We start from the raw sequence: 19,727 nt of genomic DNA on the forward strand, positions 1-19,727 counted from the left end.
GACTGTCACCTCCAAGGACAAAGACCATATTTACTTGTCTCTGTACCCCTGGTACCTACTACAGAACATGGCACAGAGCAGGATTCAGTGCTTGTTGAAAGAATAAGTAAATGTTTAAGTATCTATAAACACTTCTTATGTATTGCTGGGAAGTGATTCCACCCAATACTCCAAGCAGTCTGGATCATCATATAAAATTTGGCCAACCCGGTTACATCTTGTAAAGTGCACCTCATTAACTATAATGGGGAAAAAAAAAAAAAAAACCTCAGCAAATCATTCATTTTGACTCAGGGCACTTCAGCTTCACAATCACTCTTAAATGACTTCCAGATGACTTCTGGATAAATGGTTACACTGTTTATGAAATATTACAATAGTCATGGCAGCATCATTTTGGAATGTCAAAATCAACTACAGTGTTTTATTAAAAAAAAAAATGGGCTTTTTACCATGCTTTTATTAACATGGAAAAAAATTCCTTTAAATGCCTGAAGTATTCCCAGAGTATGAAAGAGTATTCTGAAGTATTCTTTAAAAATACCCATCAGCTCTCCTAACTGAATTCATTTTTGAAATCCCATCCAATATTTGGAGAAGATGTGCTGGCTTGATTCGATGGGCTCCGTCACTGACAAAGCAGAATATAGAGGGAAAGTAACCTACCTACAAAGAACTAACAGTCAAATGCAATTTGGTTCCAGTGAAAAGTCTCAACTGACAGAATTCATGAGCTTGACATCAGAGATTTTAAGAAATCCAAGATGTGAACTTCACAAAGCAGAGACTAAGCATGTTTGACTCCATATCCAGGCCCTCACTGCACAATCCCTTAGAGTGGCGCTGGCAATGCAAGGCATCAACAAAGGTGGTATGCACCCAATCACCCCACCCAGAGCTAGGAGAGCCTCTCCATCTCCTACCTGGTGCATCACACATCCCACAGTAGTTATACAATGGATGAACAACATTTGTAAATGTCCTTTCATTGTATAATTACTTCTGTAAAGGTAGACTAATCCTAACATCTAAAACTTTATAAATAAATATATAAATATATTTATATATTTATAAATATATAAATAATAAACAAGAATAAATAGGTAAAGCATCTTAAAAGCTTGACTGGTGGGAATCAGGAGGTAGGGGCTTCAAACACATAATTCACTCTTTTTTAATTTAAATTTAAAAAATGAATAATTAGGGGTGGGGTAGGCAAAATGGGTGAAGAGGGTCAAAAGGAACCAACTTCCGGTTATAAAATAAGTAAGTCATGGGGATGTAAGATACAGCATGGTGACTATACTTAATAATACTGTATTGCCTATCTGAAAGTTGCTGAGAGTAAATCTTAAAAGTTCTCATCACAAGAAAAAATGTGTAACTAATGGTGATGAATGTTAACTAGAATTATTGTGGTGATCATTTCATAATATATACAAATATTGAATCATGTTGAACACCTGAGGCTAGAATGTTATAGTCAATTGTATCTCAATAAAAAAATGAATGCCATTTATTACAAAATAATTAATATTCACTATAGGAAAAACAAGAGAGGCAAAAATAAAATATACATTTAATTTTTTTACCCAAAGATAACATTTAGTATTCCACTTTTTTTTCTTGCGCACTTTTAAAATAGTAAAATAAATACTAGCTACTATTTACATAACACTTGCTCTGTTTCATGCACTGTCCTAAGCATTTAATATCTATTAATTCATTCTGTCTTCACCAGAATACTATGAGGGAGACTGTTGCTATCTGTACCTTATAGACAAAGAAACTGAGCAGAGGGAGGTTAAGTAACTTGACCCAGTTCACAAGCTTAGAAGTGGCAAATAATCTCTGTTCAATTTCTGCTGTGGGAACATTGTGTTCAGCTTAGTGTGGGAAGAAAAATTTCGCCTAAACTTCATTAAATCCTTAACTGCTATTTCAATGGTCTTGTCAGAAGCAAGAGAGCACATATAACCTACCTGGCTTAGATTTGATTCCTGTTTCCCATGTTGGGGGACAGGCTGAGCTAAGATAGGAGACATTCGCTGACTTGGATCTAATACTCAACAGCTGGGCTGTAGGATACAATCTGTAATATGAATTTAGATTCTTTCAGGGCTATATCTCTTTCATATTCTTAGTATCAAACTGTCGCCTTCTTACCTACATGTATTACCTAATCCATTAGCCTGGCCTTTAAAAACCTATATTTAACTTGATTTAAGTCTGATTTTATTTTATTTTTTACCTGGATTCTCAATATAATGTATAGTTTCCAACTACTTTAAAATGTAATCGTGCCTATTTTGATCACAAACTTCAAAAAAGTGTGGAAAGCAAAATGAAATGGAGGTTAAAACAGATGGAAATAACTTCTCCACAAGGTAAACTATTAAACTGGAAGTGTGAGCTGCACTTCCTAAGACGTTTCTGGACTGCACTTCCTAAGAAGTTTCTGGACTTCTTCTCCTGAAACATTCTTAAAGGTGTTCTAAGAGACTGGGATGATGTTCTATGCCTTCTCCCAATCCCCAAAGTCATGTGCAAATGTCCCAAGGGACCTACACTCAGTTTTCTGCTCACTTGCAACATTACTGTCTCCTGCATCATGACCCTAAAATTCCTTGTATTATTTTTTATGGTTGTGTTACCCACACAGCAACTCCTTTGGCAACAATAGTAATTACCCTAGCCTTGTTATCTCAGGATAACACTGTACTTGTGTCATTGTAGCAAAAAATTCCAATGAAAGTAACATTTTTAGGGCGCCTGGATGGCTCAGTTGGTTAAGCGACTGCCTTCGGCTCAGGTCATGATCCTGGAGTCCCGGAATCGAGTCCCACATCGGGCTCCCTGCTCGGCAGGGAGTCTGCTTATCCCTCTGACCCTCTTCCCTCTCGTGCTCTCTATCTCTCAAATAAATAAAATCTTAAAAAAAAAAAACACTTAAAGAAAGTAACATTCTTAGTTCTGGCATTAAAAAATAACTTCAGCAATTACACTGCTTAAAAAAATCAAGTTTCCCCCCAAAAACCGTGATTTCCAGGGCACCTGGCTGGCTCAGTCGGTTAAGCATCTGCCTTCAGCTCAGGTCATGATCCCAGGGTCTTGGGATCAAGCCCTGCATGGGGCTCCCTGCTCAGCAGGAAGTCTGCTTCTCCCTCTCCCTCTGCCGCTTCCCACTGCTCTCTCTCTCTCTCTCTCTCTCTCTCTCTCAAATAATCTTTTAAAAAAAGAAAAAAAAAACCATCATTTTCTCCTCACAAAACTCATTGAAACTAAGCTGTCTGAGTGCCCCCTAAGAAACATTAGGCTACCTCTTTTGTAAGAGCTTCCAAAGAGAATGGGGAAACAAACACACAAATAAAACACATTTCTCAAAATATTACTTACAGCTCCTCTAGAAAAGGAAAGTTCTTAAATGCATCTTCTGGTAATTGAGTAATGTTGTTCATACTGATATCCCTGGAAAACATAAAGTTAAGATTTTTGACTAGGTGATATTAGACTAAAAGAACTTAATTCAACAGAAAAATAATTAGGTGCTGGCATCTGTAAAGAAGTGAGAAAAATGAGCACAACAAGTCAGACAGAGGGATAGCCACAATTTGGCTTCCAAATGTAAAGTTAAATTTTCTTTCATAAATTATGTTCCATAATTTAGAAACAAACATAGAAATGTACCCAGATTCTGGGTACCCACTTCCCACTTTAAGTATTCTTGAAAAAAAAAAGAAAAAGAAAAGAAAGAGAAGGAAAGAAAGAAAAATGCCTCAAACTACTACAATGAGTGGGCCAGTTTGATTTCCCAGGGCTCTAGTATTCAAAGTGCTGTACCTGATAAAAATAAACAAATGAATACCCTGGGGCTTGATAAAAGATTTGCAGGCAAGGGTGGCTTAAGTCACTGTCAGGGACAATAAAACAGGTTGTAGCTGTATTCCAGTCATATTTTCTGCAAAACCTATAAAAGTCCTCCAGGTAATAGTTGTAAGGGGATTTCATTTTTAGCCTAGGAACAGATGCAGCCTAGAGACATGTGCATACATGACGGGTATGCTGTCCATTTCCAGCTTTTCCTTCGAGAAGCAGCAGGAAGGAGAGAACTCACTTGCTGATATAACTTAACAATTAACTAGTTCAAACAGTTAAAAAAATATATTTATTAACCATTTCCTTCTTCCCTGGCAACTGCCTCCTCAACTGGTTTTCTCTTTCCACACTGTGTAACACGGATCCCGTGCAAAGCAGGTTAAGACAGCCTCAGTGGAAAAGTCCCAGCGTGCACTGGGCCATTGCCTCACTCAGGGTCCTCTGCTTCTTGTCCGTGGCTGTGCCCTCAGGTCTCTCGGTTCTAAAAATCACCAAGAAAATTCACAACTGGGACCGCCTCATCACATAGGAAGGTAGAAGAGAAATCAGCTAACAACAAAACACCAAAATCAGCTAACAATAAACACTGTGATTTTTATTAATTTGGTCAAGTGAAATTTTCTTTTCAAAGAGCTGACACCTTCAGTACCAAGGTAGGTGAATCCCTTCTCCCTACCTTTGCCACTCACTAAAATTTAGAAATGGAATGTGCACTCCTCTTCATGAGCCCTTCCCAAGGCAAGTCTGGAAACCTTCCTGGCTTAGGAATACCAGTAAAAGCAGGCATAAAACCAGCAAAAGCAGTGTGGCTGCTAATGTGTAGACAATACGGACACCGTGGTTAAGACCGCATGTACTATCTCCCCTTACAGATGGGAAAACTGGAGCTTCCTGAGGCACAGAACTTCACCCAAGGCCACCCAACAGATGATGTCACAGGAAATGTGACCTCCAGAGTCCATGACTTTAACTGCAACACTGAGTCTTCCCAAGGTATCGTGTGAATTCCTTCTGTCCGGTGGTTGTCAAGATACAAAGTAAACCCAGGGTCCTACCAAGGTTTGTAAAAGTGAGAGGGATACTGTCCCCGAGACCTTGGTACAATCATCAGTGAATCCTGGGGAGAGCACTTTTGCTTGACAGTTTAAAAAAAGGAACTATAAATAGCTTTAGAATTTGAGGAACCAAAGTTCATTATAAATTTGAGCATGAAACTGTTCTAGAGATGAATCCTATGTCCATAGAGATTCCCATGCATTCCAAAATTTTATCATTGAAAATAACTCAAAATCTATTAAAGATGATTTATAAGAAAAACAAAATTAATATACGTCTCAGGGATTACCTTTTTTTTTTCAAGGAATTATTTTTAAACACAGGCCCTGATGGTACTTTAGTCAGTGATTGATATCCTTGGGCAGGGGAAGGCAAACCTTCTGTTTTTCATAAGCACTCAAGCAAGATACTGGAGAAGTAGCAGCAAAATCAGGGTCTGAAGAAGCAGGCTCGACTCCTGCTACTGCCACATAGCCACTGTATAATCCTGGGCCTCAGTTTACTCATCTGTAAAATGAGAGCACTGAACTGACTGGTTGAGGGGCTTCCCGGCCTGAAATTGTATACTTCTATGATTCACCTTTTCCTGCAGTTTTCATGGAGGGGCCCCTCCTCCCTGATGAAAATATATGCAGTTCATTTTGTGGAAAAGGCATGTTTCTGAAAAATCTACCATAACACAAAATTTAAAGACTATTAGTTTGCCATTATAAAACCACTGAGTCATTCCTGCTGGAAACCCATTTGCCCTTAACCAATAAAATCATTCTTAAGCATACAACAAAACGTTTAGTCACACTGAAATGCAAAATAATAATCTGAGTAAGCAGTGATTCTGTAAAATACAACGTTGATGCTCTTTAGCCATTCCAATAAATGGAGAGAAGAACAACCACAGTTTATTACTTTACAAAAGGAGGTACTCCATACAGTTTTCCCTGAATTCAGGCGAATATCACAGTAACAGAAAAACTGATTACTTGCCTCACCATAAAAAGACACATAATTAGAAATTATACCACACTATTCTCTGCATTCCAATTTTTTAAAACCCATACACCTTTATAATTCTCTCATTTTTTCCCCTCAGAGTAACAAGACATGACAAGTAGTTCTGCTGTGAGCTATAAATGCAATTAGTAGGACTCCATATTTACAAACTAACATGTTTTAAACACGTGGTGAGGTTTTGTTTCAAAGCTTCAGATTCTGGAACAACACTTGTTTCCAAAATGTTCTGAATTTCACATACCTAGAGAGGTTCTATCTTTATAGGTATTTTCCCTCCCATTTTCTGAGTTTTAGTTAAACAAAACATCTGAGAATAGGAAGGAAAAAAAAAAAAAAGAAGGGGGAACCTACAAGATGTTATCTCCAGAGAAGCTCTGGAAACATGTGGTTACAGATTATAAGGTGGGTGGGTACTCATTTAAAATAATGAGGGCTAATGGTGATAAACAACCTACAGACAAGTCTTAGAGAAGATTCCAGACCTGACATCACCAACACCAACAACATAGCTTATGGTTGGAAAGGATGCTGGGGATGATAAGTTAACCGTAACAATTTACAAATGGAAGCCCTATGCCATAATTACAAACATCTCAGGCTCACAAGCCATATGAATCATTAAAATGCATAAGTTAAAAAAAATTTATATAGAAAATGTTCAGCTAAAAGGTAAACCTTGGGATCAGTGGTTTGACATTCATATGAGCAACACAATCTTAGCAGTCACCTCTAATATTAAACCCACTGACTTGCCATCCTGGGTCCCTATGAAGAAAATAAATATAACATAGAAAAAAAAAAATCGGGTGACTGGGTGGCTCAGTAGGTTAAGCGTCTGCCTTTCGGCTCAGGTCATAATCCCAGGGGCTTGGGATTGAGTCCCGCTTCGGACTCCCTGCTCAGTGGGGAGCCTGCTTCTCCCTCTGCCTCTGCCTGCCGCTCCTGCCGCTTGTGCTCTCTCTCTCTCCCTATCACATAAATAAATAAAATCTTAAAAAAGAAAAAACAAAACAAGGAAAAAAAAAAAACAAGGAAATCATACAAGGTCAGAACACCACCAACTCACAAACACCCCCCGAGGGCAAGTTCAAGAGAGCTGATGGCCTTCCTTGGAGTTAGCCTGGTATATAGTTGGAAGTACACAGGCTTAGCACCACAAAGACCAAGATCTACCTATGAATTTACTAGCTGTGTGATCTTGGGCAAGCTGTTCATCTTTTCTTAGCCCTATCTTCTTCATTTGGGAAAAAAAGAGGCAGGAATAACTAAACCTCGTAGACTGCTGATGATCAGAAAATGTCAAGTTACACACAAGAAGCTAAGTTAGTAATAAGGTATTAGCTTACTATCATCCATATTGCCGCTCCTGGAAGCTGAGTCCAATGTGGTGAAAGCTAGCAGGCCAAGCATCACACCACCTTTGGTGGTCTTCCTCCCCAGAAAGAAACCAGTTTTACACAAGAAAAACACTCAATGATGCAGAAGACCTAGAATCGGGAGTCATTCCAACTACAAAACTAGACTCTAAACTCCAGAACTCCAAATGTCAAAGATCTTTAAGCTAGAAGAGCCCTTTGAAGTCAAACACTTCATTTTATTTTATTTTTTTTAAAGATTTTATTTATTTATTTGACAGAGAGAACACAAGCAGGGGGAGGAGCAGAGGGAGAGGGAGAAGCAGGCTCCCCGATGAGCAGAGAGGACGTGGGGCTCGATCCCAGGACCCTGAGATCATGACCTGAGTTGAAGGCAGAAGGCAGACACTTAACCAACTGAGCCACCCAGGCGCCCCAAATACTTCATTTTAAAAGAAAAAAGTTGAGGCCCAGGTGTTCATAGAGTCAAGTACTGGAAAGATAGGGGCAGAAGGAAGAGGAACGGGCAGAGAGAAGGGAAGGAAATTATATTCTTATAGGAAATTTTTGGAAGGACAAGGGAAGACAAGAGCCATTTTCAAAAGATTAGGAGGGCTTCACATAGTTTAGTGATAAGAAGGGAACAGAACCCAGAACTTTAATGGGGTGCTTGACTATATTTCTTCTACATATATTTGTTCCAGAACAGACTTCTTCATACTTCGTTCTCTCAAAGTACACCAACCAAAACAGAACATATGTCTGCATATTATACCAACACAATGCAACACTCCCAAACTTTTACCACAGAGATCAGAATTACAAAAAGCACATTACCTCACTAGAAAAATAAAGCTGATTGCTCAAACACCAGCAGTCACTGGTTTCAAAATTAAAATTTAAAGGGTACAATTGTTTAATTGAAACTGCAAAATCTCCCCAGTGGTTAAACTCTCATCTTTTTTCCCCTCATAAAATTCAGTACTTCTAAAGTATCTACAGAGTAAAGAGGAACATCATGTTTCAACAAGGTACCTTTTTAAAATCCCCATAAAATGCTCCCGAAGCAAGCCTAACCTGTTTGCTGATGGCCAAGCATGTACCACCATAGACTCCGCCATTGCACGCTCGCTGGGTCTGGGCCTCCTGCCATAGAATTATTTAATTTTCAATATACTGTGATTGACCCAATGTTATCTAAATTTGAATAAGCCCTCCTATTTGTACTAGATAAAACCGTACTGCTACTACCACACTGTTGATTATATCTCAAATACTACCCAGCCATTTCAAGTCACTAAATGACATACAGGTGCTAGAGAACACAGGGTTCTCTAATGTAGTCTCTAGGAAATTGTTGTGTCTTTAAACTCAACAAACATATGTTAAAAGTGAATACTATCCCAGTGACTTTTCTAAGGTCTTTTGTAATGAGCCAAAAATTTCAGGTCAATCTCCCATTCACAGATGTCTACAGTATGAACAAAAATGAAAAGCTAAAACTACATTTGAAAAATGCTTCTGGTGGAACAAATTTGAAGGAAGGGTCTCTCTTGTCCACCAGCAGTGCCGAGACACGGAACACCAGAGTTCTAATCAAAGCCCATGAAGAGTTCATTTCTTTTCTGACAAGGATTCCCTACCTTTAGGCAAGCGATCTCTTTTTCTCCCTCTTTCTTTCTAGAACAAAAGTGATCTATGTGTATATTTTTTAAAACTGAAATACAGGGGCGCCTGGGGGGCTCAGTTGGTTAAGTGTCTGCCTTCAGCTCAGGTCATGATCCCAGGGTCCTGGGATCAAGCCCCACGGGGGACTCCTTGCTCAGCGGGGAGCGTGCTTCTCTCTCTCCCTCTGCCTGCCGCTCCCCCTGCTTGTGCTCTCTCTCTCTCTCTCAAATAAATGAATAAAATCTTTAAAAAAACGATTAAAAAAAAAACCCACCCTGAAATACAAAGAAAACCATACACAATATCAATTCCTAGAAATAACCACTGTCCTATTTCATGGGTGTCATTACAGATTTTTTTTTTCCATGTACAGTGTATATTTTTACAAATGTGAAATCATATAGTTCTGAACATGTTTATCTATTGGCCCCTAAGATTATTCATTTTCAAGAGGAAATAAAAACATCTCTGAAAATATATTTGACTAAAAGTACAAATATTACCATCTAATATATCCTGATGCTCTTTGTGGCAAGCCATACAGCATGGGGTGACAAAGTCCTTGTTAGTGAAAGCCACTATGCTAAAGGGAAAAGAAGCGAATTAGGGACTTTTCTGTAAAAGGAGATATTGTGTCACCCATTTAACACTCGTGACATATGTGCAAGGCAGCTTGCTAGGATGGTGAGGCTCCTGTGTCAGAAGATGTGCCCACAGTTATTTCCTTTTTTAAGTAAAATCTATCACTCCACTCTATTTTCCACTTACTATCACTATATATTTTTGCAACATCCAATCAAGTTTAACTTTTAAAATATGCATTATTGCATTTTGAAAGCAACCAGAGCAGCCATGTCTTTGTGAAGATGCTGCTCTTTATACTGCAGAAATGAAGCCAAAACAGTTTATATGCCATTTCACTCAGATTTTGCTCCCGAGATATTTTCCTGACCTTACATGTTTTAGCACTCCTAGAGTCCAACTAGATGTCTCAACAGACACCCCTCTAATACCATGTGCAACCTTTCTACTGCAGTTTTAGGCAGCAGGAGAAACTGGCTCCATATTATCTGGAGCGTTCCTTGGTGTTTCAAACACAAAGATGCAGTGCTTTCCAGAGGAAAGAATCCAAAACTTGCTTCCCTGCAGGCTTGCAGTCCTTAAGAAGGTATCTGCTACAACCCACCATAATGATACTTAAAAATAAATTTTAATTACTGCAGTGAAAAGTTATCACCTTGTAAAGTCATTATCTATTTAAAGTACTTGAATATCCTAGTATATAATCTTCCTAAGAATACAGAAAGTCTAGAGAAAATGCCAACTTCAAATCTTAAAAAATGAAAACTTTTTTTGCTATAGGAAATATAGAGAAGAATGTTTAATTCATTTTACGATCATCTACTCTAGTGGGTTAAAACCTCTACTTCAGGCCCTTTTAGAATTTTTCTATTAATGACTATATTGCCATTGCTAAGAAAATGAAAAGACATGAAACAGACTGGAAGAAAATATTTGCAAAACATGTAAGAAAAAGGAATAGTATCTATAATATAGAAAGAACTCTCAAAACTCAATAAGAAAATAAACCTGATTTTTAAGTGGGCAAAAAGATTTGAGCAGACGCTTCACTAAAGATTATACAAATGGCAGAAAGCACATAAAAAGATGTTCAACATTAGCCAGTGGGGAAATGCAAAATAAATCATAAGATACCACATCATACAACTATAAGAATGGCTAAAATGTGACCAGAAAAAAAAAAAAAAGGCTGAAAATGCCAAGTCCTGATGAGGATATGGACCAGCAGGAACTCTCATACACTGCTGGTGGGAATGCAAAATGGTTCCACCACTTTGGAAAGCAGTTTGGCAGTTTCTTATAAAATTAAATATGTGCTTATGACCATACGACTCAGCAATGCAAGGTATAAATAACTTTCAAAAACTGGAAATAACCCAAATACCCTTCAGTTGATGAAGGGATAAAGAATCTTTGGTGTATCTATACAATGGAATAATATCCAGCAACAAAAAGACTACTGATACAAGCAGTAGCACGGATGAATCTCAAATACTTTATGCTAAGTCAAAGCCTGACTCAAAAGGCTACCCACCATATTCCATTTATATGGCATACTGGAAATGACAAACTTTTAGAGACAGAAAACTGACCCCTGGTGGCCAACAGCCGGGGGGATGGAGTGGGAGAAAAGGTGGCTACACAAGGGCACAGGAGAACTTTTTCATGTGAAGGAAATGCTCTGTATCTTGATTTTGATGATGGTTATATGATTATAGGTATCCAAACTCTTAGAACTGTATATTAAAAAGTGAGAGTTTTACTGTATGTAAATTAAACCTCAACACCAGCCTTTTCTAAATAAGAGCATATATATTACCTCCTCACGTTTCTCCCACAGGAAAAATAATTAATCCTATGGCTAGAGGTTCTCTTTCCCAGCTTTACCAAACACCAAATGATGTCACACACAGCTATCCACTTACAGCAGGACATTGGGCCAAGCCTCTTCATTCTCTCTTTACTAAGCACTTACTAGGTTTGTGCCTGTGTGCTGGGCACTGGGTATATAAAGACAAGTAAGACAGTGTTTACCTGAAGAGCATTCTGAGACAGTGGAAAGGCGATAATAAACGACAAGTAAACATTGTGATATGAGTGGCACAGCAAGGGAAGATGATCAACCAAACTTGGAACTGGAGAAAGACTTCCAAAGGCCAGGCTGTTGTGCCAAGGTGTAAAGGACAGATATTACTTTAGAGAGGGCTGCTATTTCAATCTGTGCACTCACTCATTAGGTTGGCACTGTTTCTCAGCAGAGACACAATTGGCATGTTGAGCAGGATAATTCATTATTCCAGACAACCTTGCTCACTATAGGGCACTTGGCATCCCTGTTCCCACCAGCACACTAATTAGTGCAACTAAAGACATTCCCCAAGCACTTCCAACCTTCCCAAACCAAGCTGGTAGCACAGAGAGGGAGATGAAATCTATTTAGCAAGTAGAACATGGCATTTTTAGAAATATATATAATAAAGAGCTAATATCAAAGTTAAGTACATCACATAGAAAAAGAACCAACAGGGCACCCGGGTGGCTCAGTAGGTTAAGCATCTGCCTTCAGTTCAGGGCATGATCCCAGGGTCCTGTGTTCTAGTCCCGCAATGGGCTCCTTGCTCAGCGGGGAGCCTGCTTCTCCCTCTGCCTGCCGCTTCCCCTGATTGTGTTCCCTCTCTCTCTCTCTGACATATAAATAAATAAATAAATACACAAAATCTTAAAAAAAAAAAAGAACCAGTATTGTTTCACAGCAATCGTTTAGATTTTTGCATATATATTGGTTCATGATGTAAAATGTAGTCCCCACTGGATTCATGGGGAAAAAAAAATTGAAAGATTTTGAACAAGGTAACTTGTTTGTTTGGGTGGGGGTTGCCTCCAGGCACAGGGACTATCACCTGCGAAAGCACCTTCAAATGAGATAAAACCAGAGTGGTGAAAGAGAGAAAACTATCCAGGAACTTGAACATTACAAACTAGCATGGCTATAGGTGATGAGAGAGCTACCAAGATTAGCAGAATGTACATCCCCAAAAGCCTTGTTAATTTGACCTCTAGAAATCGGAGCTGCAGGGGCGCCTGGGTGACTCAGTAGGTTAAGCATCTGCCTTCAGCTCAGGTCATGATCCCAGGGTCCTGGGATCTGAGTCCTGCATTGGGCTCCTTGCTCAGCAGGGAGCCTGCTTCTCCTTCTGCCTGCTACTCCCCCTGCTTGTGCTCTCTCTTTCTCTGACAAATAAGTAAATAAAATCTTTAAAAAAAAAATTTTTTTTAAAGAAATCAGAGCTGCCTGAGGAAGGTTAAGCATGGCAAGTTTACTGCAGAAAGATCACTCTGGCAACTATATATTACAATGGAGGAAAGGAGGGAAGGAAGAAATTCAGACCTTCTGGAAGGCAGCTTCCCTGACTGCAAAATATTGTGTACTTGCTACTTCTCAGGTCCTTTCCAAATCTATCATTATGACTCCTATTTTGGCATTCCTGATTCTGCACATTCCATGCATAATTAGTAGAAAATAAGCAACTCTTAGATTCATGTTTTTCCTATATGTGCAGACACATTTGCTTGTGTTAGCAAGTGTGTGAATGAGCACAGACTTTTAAAACATACCCCCTTCAGAATTACAAGGGTTCAGCAATTAAGAAAGACGCATGACTTCATTTCCAAAGGTAATATTTTATGCTGTAATTGTTTATGCTCTCAATGAAGCAATACAGCCTAGGAGACATTTAAGGGTGTGTTCTTCAAGGAGATGCTAACCCAACAAGTTAGTAAAGGGATAGAACAAAACACTGGTGTGAAAATACCATACCACAACGAAAGGCAGGTGTGGTTGAAATTATACATCCTTAAAGGGGTACCTTTAAAAAATAAAAGTAGTCAGGCTAATTCAATATTTTCCAATATTGAAACAAGTTCCACTTGTTTCTGGAGTTTTTTTGTTTTTGTCTTTTTAAACAGAGTCTAGTTGTCAAGTGTGGGATGTGCTCTAACGAGAAAAATATAAAATGCTGGAAATCTGGAGTAATGTTTACTAAATGGCAAAGAAAAAAATGAATGCCAAAGAGAAAAAGAACATTACTTTTCTTTCTATAGTTTGATCAAGTATCCTAGCATCTGGCATCACATGGAACAGACATGGGTTAAACTCTAATATTCCTTGTTTTCTTGCTACTTAACGGGTGTTCTCAGGCATTCTTTGGGTGTCAACAGCTGTTCTGGTAACCCTAACAAGGACAAAACAGTGCTCATTACCAGCCAAGACACACAGACAGAATGGTATTTCAATAGTCCATTTAACATCAACAAGAAGTATTGTAAGGATTGTCAGCTGGGCAGACTGGAAACACTCAATTACTTCATCCTCGCAGACAAAATACACTATTCATAAAGAAATCAATCCAACAGCATTTATTATGGTAAATATTCTAATTAACTAAATGGTTTATGTTTTATTATGGCTACACTTATTAACACAACTGATAGGAAAACATTACTTCATGGTCCTGCCTTCAAACACGCACACCCACGAAAACTTCTGTTTAGACGCGCATTTTTTTAAACTTCAACTCACAACCAATTAATGGGTTATGAAATCATTTTAATGGGTCATAGCCAATTTTTTTTAATTTAAATAGGAAAGAATAGAATAAAATAGAAAAAATCAGAAAACACCAAATGTAGTAACAGTATTGTTTCAGGGAATTTTGGTTCAGGAATTTTGGTAGAGTATTCTTGGCTGTGTTTCTGTCTTACTGACTGCAAAGTCTCAAGTTCATATACATCATCTGTGAAATATAGTCAGAACCACAAATTCAAGGGTTTGGCTATTAAAGCCAAATATTTCTTATTCTTCCCCCCCTTGGATGGAGTCCCAACTACAGCTGCTTTCTCAGCACAAGGTTGGGTCAATGCATTTAGTAACCTTGAAAGTCTTCCTTCATCTATAAACTTCCCTTTTGGAATTGCCTTGCTGCACCCCATAGATTTTGGACCACTGTGTTTTCATTTTCATTGGTCTCAAGGTATTTTTTTTTAAGATTTTTATTTATTTATTCATGAGAGACAGAGAGAGAGAGGCAGAGGGAGAAGCAGGCTCCCAAGGAGCAGAGAGCCCGATGTGGGACTCGATCCCAGGACCCTGGGATCATGACCTGAGCCGAAGGCAGACGCTTAACCATCTGAGCCACCCAGGCGCCCAAGGTATTTTTTTTTTTTTTAATTTCTTCTTTGATCCCTTTATTGACCCACTGGTTGTTCAACAGCATGTTGTTTAGTCTCTACACGTTTGTGTCTTTTCATTTTCTTCTTAGAATCTATTTTTAGTTTCATTCTGTTGTGGCCTAAAATGTGATCTATCCTGGAAAACATTTCACGTACACGTAAGAAGAATGTGTATTTTGTTTTTGAATGGAATGTTCTGTATATATCTATTAAGTCCATCTGTGGTAAGGCCAACGTTTCCTTATTAATTTTGTCTGGATGATCTATCCATTGATGTAAGTGCAGTGTTAAAGCCCCAGTTATTGTTATTTTACTACTGTTAATTTCTCCCTCTGTATCCATTAATATTGCTTTATGTATATATTGCGTCCATATTAACAAGTGTTATATATTCTTGTTGAATTAACCCTTTTCTCATTATGTAATGCCCTTTGTTGTCTCTTGCTATTGCCTTTGTTTCAAAGTCTATTTTGTCTCATAAAAGTATTAGTATCCCAGCTTTACTTTTGTTTCCAATTACATGAAATATCTTTTTCCATCCCTTCACTTTCAGTCTGTATGTGTCTTTAGACTTTGGGTGAGTCTCTGGAAGGCAGCATATACATGGGTCTTGTTTTTTATCCATTCAGCCACCTTATGTCTTTTGATTAAAGCATTTAGTCCAGGGTGCCTGGGTGGCTCAGTTGGTTAAGCGACTGCCTTCGGCTCAGGTCATGATCCTGGGGTCCCAGGATCGAGTCCCGCATCAGGCTCCCTGCTCAGCAGGGAGTCTGCTTCTCCCTCTGACCTTCCTCCATCTCATGCTCTCTCTCTACCATTCTCTCTCTCTCTCTCAATAAATAAATAAAAATCTTTAAAAAAAAAAAAAGCATTTAGTCCATTTACAATAAATAAATAAACTAAAAATAAAGGGCACCTGGCTGCCTCAGTTGGAAGAGCATGAGATCTTGATCTCTTGATCTCAGAGTCATGAGTTTGAGCCATACATAGGGTATAGAGATTAAAAATAAATAAATATATAAATACATAAACAAACTTTTTGTAAAAAGGCATTTAGTCCACTTTTTTTTTAAGAGAGAGAAACAGAGAAAGAGAGAGAGAGAGAGTATACACATGAGTGAGGAAAGGGCAGAGAAAGAATCTTAGGCATGTTCCACACTCAGCGTGGAGCCTGATGCAGGGCTTGATCTCACGACCCTGACATCATGACCTCAGCCAAAATTGAGAGTTGGATATCAAATGACTGAGCCACCCAGGCATCACTAGTCCACTTACATTTAAAGTAATTATTGATAGGGATGCGTACACATTTTTGTTTTCGACAGCATATTTTACACCTTTTTTATTTTTTATTTTTATTTTTTTTTAAAGATTTTATTTATTTATTTGAGAAAGAGAGAATGAGAGATGGAGAGCACGAGAGGGAAGAGGGTCAGAGGGAGAGGCAGACTCCCTGCCGAGCAGGGAGCCCGATGCGGGACTCGATCCCGGGACTCCAGGATCATGACCTGAGCCGAAGGCAGTCGCTCAACCGACTGAGCCACCCAGGCGCCCACACCTTTTTTATTTTGTGTCTCCCTTAAAAATTTATTGTGATTATAGTTGATTTTACTATTTTTGTCATTCAAACTTCATACTAACTTTATAAGTGGCTGATCCACTACCTTTGCTATATATTTGCTTTACTAATGAGATTATTTTCTTTCATACATTTTCTTATTTCTATATATGGCCTTTTCTTTTCCACTTAAAGAAATCTCTTTTGATATTTCTTGTAAAGCTGGGTTAGTAGTGATGAACTCCTTTAGCTTTTGCTTGTCTGGGAAACTCTTTCTCTCTCCTTCTATTCTGAATGATAGCCTTGCTGGGTAGAGTATTCTTGGCTGTAAGTTATTTCCTTTCAGCACTTTGAATACATCATGCCACTCCCTTTTGGACTGCAGTTTCTGCTGAAAAACTGGCTGATAGTCTATGGGGTTAGGTTCCCTTATACATAACTGCTTTCTCTTGATGCCTTTAAGACTCTTTAGTTTTTTCACATTTTAATTATAATGTATTCTGGTGTGTATCTCTTTGAGTTCATCTTGTTTGGGACTCTCTGCACTTCCTGGACCCGAATGTCTGTTTCCTTCCCCCCAATTAAGGAAGTTTCCAGAGCTACTACTTCTCCAAATAAGTTTTCTGCCCCTTTCTCTCTCTTTCTTCTCCTTCTGGGCGCCTATGATATGAATGTTAGTATGCTTCATGTTGTCCCAGAAGTCTCTTAAACTATCCTCATTTTTTAAAATTCTTTTTTCTTTTTGAAGTATAGTTTGGGTGATTTCTACTACCCTGTCTTCCAGATCATTAATCCCAGCTTCTGTATAACCTAACCAGCTGTTTATTCCCTCTAGGGTATTTTTCGCCTCTTATATTATATTCTTCAGCTCTCATTTGCACATTCTTATATTGTCCAGCTCTTTCTTGAAGTTCTGTGTCCATCCATTCTTCTCTCTATGGGGGTTCCTAGAAGAACATGATAAATCACTGTACATCCAATAATCATCTTAAGCAAGAAAAGCTTCAATTTCTAAGACATTGAGGCACTGACCTCATTATAGGGAGACAAGAAGAAAATTCTAAATGATAAGGTCTAGGCCTAAACTCAGAGACAGGGTGAGATTTCACCAACATTTTAATGCAGGCTTTGTGGACCAATTGCTTGCCTTCAGGTTATGAGGCATGTGGTACCCCTCCCAAACACACATACCACACATTCTCCCTTCTCCCCTCTGATAGACATTTTTAAAAAGGCTTATAAAACATATTCTATCCTTAAAGGAATGACTCATAATTGTAACTAAGATGACTCAATCATTTCTGTTGATTATAAGACAACAGACATTGATAATGATGGTTTATAAAAAGTCACTCAAGATATTCCCTTGGTAATGACTTGAAGCTATGCAATCAAATCTGAGATAGTCCTGAATCTTTGAGCAAAAATTCTCCAATTTGGTTTTGTAATACTCCTGGACAGCTCCATTTGTAGCAAGTCTTCAAGTTCTAAGAAGTCCTGGAAACAATACTAATTCCTTTTAATTTCTGCAATCAACATGGATCATATGGTCCTTTATTTCTTACCTTGGACAGAAAACAATGGGCTACCCTGAAATTTGGTTATTAAAAAAAGAGCGACACAGATGCACTCTAGGAACTCCAAAGTATGTTCCGAGTTATTGCTTTAGGTTATCTAAGAAAATCTCTCAGTTCTGGAGTTGACAATGTTTGTTGGAGTTTTGTTATTAAATGGTAAGCAGAGAAGAAATAATATCTTAGAAAACAAACTCCTGAGATGCCTGGGTGGCTCAGTCATTAAGTGTCTGCCCTCGGCTCAGGTCATGGTCCCAGGGTCCTGGGATCAAGCCCCATGTTGTGTCGGGCTCCATGCTCAGAGGGGAGCCTACTTCTCCCTCTCGCTCTGATGCTCCCCCTGCTCATAATCTCTCGTGCTTGCTCTCTCTCTGTCAAATAAATAAAATCTTTCAAAAAAAAAAAAAAGAAAAGAAACTTCTAAAAGAAAGAGAATACTTAATACCTTAACACCCAGTGAAACCAGATACACACTCCTAACTCTCACACACACACACACACACACACACACACACACACACACACACACACTCCAAAAAGAGCTTAGCCTATAATTAAAGACTGTATGATTGGAAGGTCAATTCAGATACCAATAAACAGGATGCCACTAAACCCCAGTCTGCCTGAGACAACCCCAGTTTACACCTATTGTCTCGGCATAATTATTAATGGTGCTCCTTTTCCCTCTCAGAGGTACAGTCATTGGAATGATAAATGACAGCAGTAGGTTTGACTGAATGATGTTGAATGAGTTGTGATGGGAAGAAGTGGAAATCTTGGTTTGGATTGCCTTGGGGAAGGTCTGAATAAAAGGCTAATTCCATCTGTATAATACTATATGGATAATAATAATATGATCTGTAGAGTTGGTAAATATCGCTTTGATCAATTTCCCGTTCCTCCAGCTGGGCCATAAACTCCATTAGGGTGGGGTGTGTGTTTTGCTCACTACTGTGTCCCAAGCCTGTGGCATACTGTGTGGCCACACTTGAGTGAATGGCATGCCAGACACTGTTAAATGCTTTAACGGTCATGGTAGCAAATACATACTTAGCATTTCCAAAGAAATAAATTTAAAAAAAGGTTTAATTTTCCAGTTATCTAAAGGAAGTCAACGGCCTGGTTGTGGGAGGAAAGAAAAAATAGGGCACAGGAACTATCCTCTTTTTTACAAATTTTTATAATTGACCTGATTATGGAACAGTGAGGAACACAATATTTCTTATGGATAGCAAAGAGTGTTAATGACAAATTTCCTCCCAAAGTCTATTGCTATAACCAAATAAAAACTCTACACACAAACACATTTTGGGAAAAGCAAGAAAGAGAGCAAAGTGTTCATTTAAATACAAGTTCCTGGACTTAAAAATAGCTTGGGAGGAATGATGTAAATTTGGACTTCAGTAAAACTAATTTTTCTTCCTCAAAATTTTAAAATACAGGCTTTGTCCTAAAAATAGCATCTCATAGAACCACTAAACTAGAAAGCATAGTTGTTAAATGCTTCCCCCAGAAGCCAAACCAAATGCCTTGGGTTTGAATACAGCTCTGCTCACTCATCAGCTATGTAACCCTGGACAAGTCCCTTAGTCTCTATGTGCCTCGGTTTCCTCATTCAAAATGGGGATAAGACTTCTGACTGCAGAACATCACTGTGAGGGTTAGATGATGTGACTTCCAGCTGGTACGCAGCCCAGCACCTAGCCCACAGCCAAAACTCAATCAAACTCTACAATTATTATTTTACTGTTATCATCAGCTGATCATCATCTAATCTCACCATTTCATTTTAATAATGAGACAACTGGGGCCCACGGA

General features: G+C 38.5%; 1 protein-coding gene across 2 annotated transcripts in view; it reads right to left on the reverse strand.

Moving 5' to 3' along the window:
- LGR4 (leucine rich repeat containing G protein-coupled receptor 4) overlaps nucleotides 1–19,727 on the reverse strand; it is a 106,125-nt gene that overhangs the window by 41,831 nt on the left and 44,567 nt on the right. The window contains exon 2 of one of the 2 annotated variants that reach the window (XM_027578421.2): nucleotides 3,397–3,468. The exons of the other annotated variant lie outside the window; for it this stretch is intronic. Coding sequence (XP_027434222.1) covers nucleotides 3,397–3,468 — 72 coding nt within the window. The remainder of the gene's footprint in view (nucleotides 1–3,396; nucleotides 3,469–19,727) is intronic. 2 annotated transcript variants of the gene reach the window in all.

Source organism: Zalophus californianus, chromosome 11, assembly GCF_009762305.2.
Source record: "Zalophus californianus isolate mZalCal1 chromosome 11, mZalCal1.pri.v2, whole genome shotgun sequence".
NCBI classification, from domain to species: domain Eukaryota; kingdom Metazoa; phylum Chordata; class Mammalia; order Carnivora; family Otariidae; genus Zalophus; species Zalophus californianus.